The following is a 7,976-nucleotide window of genomic DNA, read 5'->3' on the forward strand; positions in this document are numbered from 1 at the left end:
TTTATGCCTTTGGGACTGTTTTTAAAGCACAGAGGAGTTAATTTCCAGCAGAGCTGTCGTGCTGCTGGCAGGCCCAGCCGTGGCCATAAAACACCAGCCCCGACTCAAGACGTCAGAGGGGAACAAAGATAGACTGTGATGCAGGATAGATGCACGCATTTCACATCATCTCCCAGGAATGCAGCACAGCCCTGAAGACACATGGCTCCAACCTCTCTCCAAAGCTGATCTTGTCCTCTTTAAATAGACTCTTTAAACAGGCACCCTCCTGGTGGCTTCCCAGTCTTTTATTTGGCATCTAATAACAGTTCACAACCATTGCATCCTCCTGGCTGCTCCGGGCAGCTCCTCACCGGGTGCTGCTCACCAAGCACCCGGATCTCATGGCCTCGGGGATAATGTGGGTTTGCAGGAACTCTTGGCAGTCATCCCACAGCTTCCCTGCTCCTGAAATGAAAGGATCAAGCCACAGCAACCTCTCCATCTAAATTAAAACGAGCTATATTTACCGTTCATGCTAATTGAATTAGATTAACTCCAAGCTGGATGATAAGCAGAGCCGGCCCTTACAGTTCCTCTTAACGTGTTTAGTGCTCAGACGAGCGCACACCAGTGTGTCATTGTGTTCAAAGCAGAGGAATTTGGTCCTGGGCTATTTTCATCCTGCCCTGACAAGGCTGGCTGGGAACGCAATGGGTTTTCTGGGGACTGTGGTGCAGAAGTGCTGGCAAGTCCAGTGCAAACACTGTGCTTCTTCCACTGGTGCTGGGGAGCAGAAACCCCACTGGGGTGGGATGGATGATGCTGGATGGTGATGGGGCACTGAGATGGGTTCAGGGTGATGCCAGCGCTGCATAGGCACTGAGCAGAGGGAGCTACCAGGGACGGGAGCAGCATCTCACCGTGGTCCATATCCCCCCATCTCATCAGTAATCCCAGGATCCAGCCTCATCCTCTTGCAGGATCTGGTCCCCATGGTGCCAGCCCCACCGTCCCCATCCAGATGAGTGCCAGCCCAGTGGCACGACCTGCAGCACCCACCTGAAAGCTGGGGCACAAAAGGGGTCCGGGCCGGGGCACAGCACAGGACAGAGACATCAGTGCAGAAGGAGAACGTGCCGTCAGCCCTGTCGCCATCAAGATGAACCTCATTCAAAAAGCTCAAGCAGGAGGCTTCAATAAGACCAAAGGACCCTGCCAAGAGTCACACTTCCTATATTGAAGTGCATAAAAGCTGGACATGTAAGACATGAAGAAAGCACTGTCAGGGTAGGCCAGTGCCAGCCAGCAAATGTATAACAGTGGGAACATGAAATATTAATCACTGGTGCATAAAACAATAGGAAAAACCTGCCTTTTGAGGCAGCCATCAATCCTCACTCAGCAGGGAACATCAAGAGACGCTAATACCATACAGGTTCTGCTTAAATATTTGCCTTCCTTAATGCTCACGCAAGAAGCATTTGCTTTGAAGTTGAAAATAGACTGTAAATGTCTTTTGTGTGAGATGAAACATGATAAGACATGAAACCAGGAGGCTAAACTGTAGTTAATCACAGTGGGTTTACAAGCAACAAATCATTATTGTAGACAGTAAAGTGCATCGCTTAAAAGCGCACGCCATGAGGATGGCAGGGAGGAGAGCCCCGGCCAGGCATCGCCCTCACCCTCCTCCGGTGGGGTTTTGGGTTGTGGGCCAGTGGGGTGGGCAAGGGAGCAGTCACGGTGCTGGTCTGATGCTGGTGCAGGGCTGGACCCGTGCTCACAGCATTGGGCTGATGCTTGCAGGGCTGGACTGATGCTCTCAGGGCTGAACTGATGCTCTCAGGGCTGGACTAATGCTCTCAAGTGATGCTCACAAGGCTGGACCAGTGCTCGTAGGGCTGTAATGATGCTGGTGCAGCCTTGGAGCAGTGTTCCCTGGTGGGGCCTTGCCCCTGGGCCATGAGGGTGATGTGTTTTGGGAATGGTTCATCCAGCCCCAACACCAGAGCATGGAGAGGGCGGGAGTACTGTTGCACCATCACCATTTCAGAAGCTGGCACCGGCTGTGCCTGCACCCACTCATGGGATGGGGGTGATTATCCCACCCTGGGCAGACTCTGGCTGTCCCACACACCACAAAACCTTGGGATGTGCTTGGGCTGAGGATGGAGCCTTCAGTGGACATGGCTCTCCAGGCAGGGGCAAGGCAGTACCACCATCATCCCACACCACATCCTGGTGCATCCAGCAGCTGTTCCTGAGCTGTGTCTGCACCACAGCACGCACAACCAGCCTGGGACAGGAACATCCCACATCAAACGTGAAGCTCATGATTAGAAGCGATGTGCACTTGAGAGCGTGAGACAAGACCCCAAAGCAAGCATAGAACTGTGACTGATTAACAAATAACCCCTCACTAATTGCCTTAAAACATCGGATCTCAACAGCCAGGGAAGGAAAAAAAACCCAAGATTAACATTTTCCTTGGGCTAAAGGTTTTTCCGGCGCGCCCAGACCCGCTCCCGGTGTTTCCAGCCATTATCTCCCGAATTAACACACGCCACAAACCGAAAACTCTTTTCTCCACCTTGTGGCTTTGGGAGGATTCATCAGACCCCAGGAGTGAGGCCAGTGAGTACCCAGCCGGCGGGAGGAAGCCCGGGATAGGGAGAGATGAAGTAATTGTTGGTGAATTAAGTGGAATGAGCCTTTAGTTCTCCCCAGCTGCCAGTGGATGTGCTGAGGGGTAGGTGAGCAATGCAGAACGGAGTACCTCGCCTCCTGCAGCATCCCAGAGACATCACAGAGTGGTTAGGTGTTAGGAATTCCGGTGATCCCTTCGAGCAAACTGATGCTGTAGAGCTCATCACCAGGCTGGGACCCCAGACAGCTCAAATATGTGACTGGGGTTGAAGCATCCTTTTGCCAGGATGGGGCTGTACAAGAACACCCTAAATCAGGCTGCGCTGCCTGCCCCAAGGAATGACCCAATGTGTAAAACCCCAAAAGAGCTGTTTTGGGGTCTTGGTGCATGTTTTCAGCCAGGTGCATCCTCCTCACCCTCAGTGTGCCACCGTGCTCACAAAAAGGAGCCCGAGGGCTCTGCTGGAGTGGGAAAAACTTGATCAACGTGTAAATTAAATAAACCAGCACAAACAGAACACACGAGTTGACAAGAAGCCTGGAGAGGGGCTTTGGGCAAGGGATGTAGGCTTGAACCTGCCAGAGGGGAGACTGAGATGAGCTCTGAGGCAGCAGCTCTTCCCTGGGAGGGTGCTGAGGCGCTGGCACAGGGTGCCCAGAGAAGCTGTGGCTGCCCCATCCCTGGCAGTGTTCAAGGCCAGGTTGGACACAGGGGCTTGGAGCAACCTGCTCTAGTGGAAGGTGTCCCTGCCCGGGGCAGGGGTTGGGGCTGGAGGAGCTTTAAGGTCCCTTCCAACACAAACCATTCCATGGTTCTGTGATTCCAGGTGAAAGCAGCCGCTGCAGCTCGCTCCCGCTGCGCTGGCTCCAAGGAATCACAGCAATTAGAGCTTCCCGATGCCTCCAGGTCGTTCTCTCTTTCCTTGCATAACATCATTTCTCTGGGGCTTGTCATCTTTATTAGGAGAATTAATCTCAGCCCCGCTGTGCTCTGCCGCCACTGGAGCCATCCCGAGGAGGGTCAAAGAGGCAGCTCCTCTCCATGGCATGCGGATAAGAAAATTAAGGAATTAAAAGGGGAGGTCAGCTGGAGGCTATGGCGGAGGAAATGAATGAGCTTCTGAACAAGCAGGGAAGTGTGTGGCGGCCTGGGAACATAATCCAATTTCTGTCATTAAACCACAGCGCTGCTACGGGGCTGCATTTGCCCAACTAAGCAAAATCCTCTGGTTCAACCCAAATTGTCATTAGGGGAATGATGAAATGAGGATGAATGGTGGGGGGGAAGGACTGGCCACAGGCTGGTGGAGGTGATGGGGATGCCCAGTGCTGCAGTGGTCCAGGAAGGATGAAGGACCTGATGCTGACAATGCTGGGGATGGTGGAGCTGGGAAGGGCTGGGATGGGATCTGACCTGCAGGGTCACATCCTGAATCCTCAGCACCAGGCACTGCCCAGAGTCTCCAGCCTCAGGTCTTTAACATGAAATCCTGGGTGGATTTCCAGGAAAATGTCCCATCCCTATTTAAACCATCCTGAGGTTGTTTCCCGTTTCGAGGATGCGGTGCCCACACCAGCAGCATCCCTCCCTCCCTGCAGCGCCTGGGGAAGGGTTAGGAAAAGCACTTGCACCCTCCCGTGCCTGCGGCCACGAACTGCAAGGCAGCGTGGAAACACGGTCGTGTTCCCATGGGACACGGTGCTGGGCAGCCACGGGTGGCAGGAATCACCACTGCGCCTGCAAGTGGTGATTCCCAACCAATGGCTTCCTTCTACTGCAGCATCCCAAGGGAAACCATCCCCAAAATACCTCCATTCCCAGCGGTGCCGGTGAGGGCAGGATTCACAGGGATGGATCTCTCCTCAGTGGTCCCCAGTGGGAAGCCAAGGGGCAGCTTCTGCCCCATGGGGCTCGTACGGGGGTCACCAGAGCAGGGACAAAGCAGCAGATAAGAGGATTAATTGACTGAAAAGCAGCTTGAAGCAACTTTTAGGCTGGGCCTTGATTAGTAATTACAGCTGGATGGGGATGGGGAAGGTGGTGAGGGTGATGCTGTGGGGCACGAGCCAGCGATGGGGCAGGAGGGAGATGTGGCGCTGGTTCCTCTGCTCCACAGTGGACTTCACCCCCTTAGAACTGGGGTCCAGCAAAGCCCAGCTCAAGTCTCCAGCTTCCATAGACCCAGTATCCTGCTCTGATGGGGTTAAGAGATCTTCCACTCTTGCAGCTTTGTGTGGGGAAACCATCGTGAGACACTGTTGAAACTCAGACCCCTTCTGCCCACAGAACCCTGCCAGCCCAGCAGGTACCACAACACACTGTGAAAGCTAAAACCAGCTTCAGTTGGGCACAAATGATAAGTGGAGTGAAAAGGAAACCTTCCCCAGTGAAGGTTTTGACGCTGGGGTTGCCCAAAGGCTCCAACATCAGCATCCCCCTTCCACACAGCAAAGCTGGGGTAACGGCAACAGATACAGGATTAAACCACACACACGAACCTCAAGCTAACCCTGCAGGCTGGACACTCCAGAGGAAACCTGCCCAGAGCTTTGTGCCTGCATCTGTGCCTGCCTCACACAGAGCCCACCACTGGTGCAGCCTCCCCATCACTGCAACCAGCACCAGGCAAACCAAGCAGCGAAGGAATCCCCTGGCAGATGCTCCATGGTGCCATCGCCGCTCTAAGAGAAGAGGTTATTTCTCCAACACAGTGACTCAGTGCTTTATTTTCAGTACAGGAAGAGGTACAAGACCAGCAGTGAGCTCCAGGCAACAAGCTGGTGCCTTGCACTTTGTATCAGTGCCCTCATAATGCTGGGATTGAGGCAAAAACCCACGTAGAGAAAAGCTGAGCACAGCAGCACCCTAACAGCACCAGCAGCGAGGCCTCCCCAAACCACCCATGTGGTGCACTGGAGCTGCACCACCAGACCTGAGGTCAGCAAAGGGTTTTGCCACCTTCAGAACTCCTTGTGTGTAACTACAGAGGATTTGGTTTGGGGGACAGGGAGGGAAGGCCACGATGCCAAGTTAAGGAGCCATCAGCAACACAGCCCTTCCGAGCTGTGATCCCTAAAGCCTGAGCTGTGCAAAGTGCAGCCTGTGAGCCTGATTCTGCCCTCCCTTGCACTGAGGAACCATTGGTACCACTGGAGTTCAGAGCACAGTGATAAATCTGTGTAAGGCCAAGTGAGAATCGAGCCCAGAGGACATGGGAGGTCCTGAACTGTGTGCAAGATGGGGGATAAAATACCTGGCTGACGTCTAGTGGGATCATAAACCCATCCTCACCCTAGCACCCTGGGAGGGTTTATATAGGGCAGTTCATACCATGATCCCAGCCTAGAATAGCACCAGAGATTAACCCAGACTTTGACCTCAGCTAATCCAGAGTTACTCCCTGGAAATGCCAGAGCAGTAGCTCTGGGTTGCATCAGTGCCACGTCAGGCACATGAGCTGCTCTAAAGGACTCGGTAGTAGCTGCTACAGGCAGAGGCTGGGATGCTGGGGAGAACAGAGAGGGGGGTAAGGGTGGCTACAGTGAAGAGCTGTAGCCTTTGCACCACCCCAAGTCGTGTGAAACACCCTCGGGTGCAGCTCATACAACCCACCCACAAAGCACAGAGCTCCAGCACCCCCATTTCCCATCCACCCCCTGCTCCTCCCAGCACCCCGAATCAGAGCAGCACAGAGAAGGAACCAGCCCCAGGGACACCAGGAGCTTCTTTGGGGTTTCTCTTGCTGACAGTGCCCCAAGGCCCCAAGGTGTGAATGCAGGATGAGCCCAAAGGCAGTGTGCCAGGTAGAGCAGCATGCTTACTTCTCCTTCAGGTCCTTGTCTGCTTTGCCTGGAAGAGAGGGAAGAAAAATCAGGGCTCATCCTTCCCAGCCCAGAGCCACCAGTCCCTTTACATGTGGTTATTTCACTACATGCACCCAAAGTCTCACATCCAGCAAGTGGGAAGCAAGTCACGGCTGCGGGGCTGCCCTGAACTTGGCCTCCCAAAGCCTTTTTCCAACTTAGGGGAGCCAAGAGCAGGGTCACCACGACAGCAACAGCCCTTCCCCACAGAGCCACATTCAGGGCTCCCGCTCCGCTTCCCCAGGGAATGAGCCAGCAAGTTCTCCCAGATCCATTTAAGCCACCACAGGAGCTCCCTGCCCTTGCTGTGCACCACCAGCAGAACCCCCAGTGCTGAGCGGCCCCTCGGGCACCGGGAGACCCACGGCCCCAGCCAGAGGGTCCCTCACACTCCCTATTTCACAGCGGGAGCCCCAGCTGAGCAGAGTGAAGCATGTGAGATTTATATAGGATGGAAGCGGCTTATCTGACCAACCAGCTCCAGGGCGCCGCAAGCAACGCAGCGCACACAGCGTGTGGCTACCAGCAGCAGCCCCAAACTAACTGCAGGGGCTGGAAGAGCTGCCAGACCACAGCCCGTACCTCTCGAGATGAACCTCAGCGAGCTGCTGAATATTCAGAAGCGGGATTGGCCCCTCTTCGGCCCATCATTGAGGAACTCGTGGCCAAGTCCATTGCCGCACTTGCCACAAGACACCTAGAAATGAGAGAATCATGGAATGGTTTGGGCTGAAGGGACCTTAAAGTTCACCCAGCTCCAACCCCTGCCACGGGCAGGGACACCTTCCACTAGAGCAGGTTGCTCCAAGCCCCTGTGTCCAACCTGGCCTTGAACGAGGGGCCAGCCACAGCTTCTCTGGGCCCCCTGTGCCAGCGCCTCAGCACCCTCACAGGGAAGAGCTTCTGCCTCATGTCTAACCTGAACTTCCCCTGTTTCAGTTTGAACCCACCAGCCCTTGTCCTATCGCTCCAGTCCCTGATGAAGAGCCCCTCTCTGGCATCCAACAAGGGGTCTTAGCAGAGAACTGAGAAGAACCACAGCCCATGGGGTTGTTTTGCTGCTCCCAAGGTTTCCGAGTTGGCACCTTTAAAGCCCCCGGCCGCTCCAGGCGCTTGGCCACGCTGTCCTCATGGATGGTCTCAGTGAAGGCTGGCCACGGGGATGAGTGCTCATACTTGGATCGGCTGGAGAACAGCTCGTGGCCACACTTGGCGCAGACGTAGATGCCTGGGGTGGGTGGTGGGAGAGGGGTCAGTGCTGGGGGCAGCACCCACATGGCACCCAAGGATTCCGTGATGTCAGCACTGGACTTGGTGGCCACAACCCACATCCCCTATAGGGGCCTCCCTACAGCAGGACAGGATTCCCTCAAAGGGCCCTTATAGGGACCCCCCCAGCCCCATCTTTGTAGGCAGGGTCGTGTCTCCCCCGCCCCATAGGGGATTCCCAACAAGGACCAGCCCCCAGCCCGGTTCCCACGGGT

The 7,976-nt window shown here is 55.0% G+C and overlaps 1 protein-coding gene across 1 annotated transcript; it reads right to left on the reverse strand.

The window, feature by feature from the left end:
• Positions 1–1,354: 1,354 nt before the first annotated feature.
• MSRB1 (methionine sulfoxide reductase B1) lies at positions 1,355–7,823 on the reverse strand (the record flags this gene model as incomplete). The annotated part of the gene is given in 3 exon segments (XM_010023786.1): positions 1,355–1,379; positions 7,075–7,189; positions 7,578–7,823. Coding segments are annotated over 3 exon segments (386 nt in total), but the record flags the coding sequence as incomplete, so codon positions are not given.
• Positions 7,824–7,976: the final 153 nt, after the last annotated feature.

Source organism: Nestor notabilis, unplaced genomic scaffold (genome assembly GCF_000696875.1).
Source record: "Nestor notabilis isolate BGI_N333 unplaced genomic scaffold, ASM69687v1 scaffold26891, whole genome shotgun sequence".
Taxonomy (NCBI): domain Eukaryota; kingdom Metazoa; phylum Chordata; class Aves; order Psittaciformes; family Psittacidae; genus Nestor; species Nestor notabilis.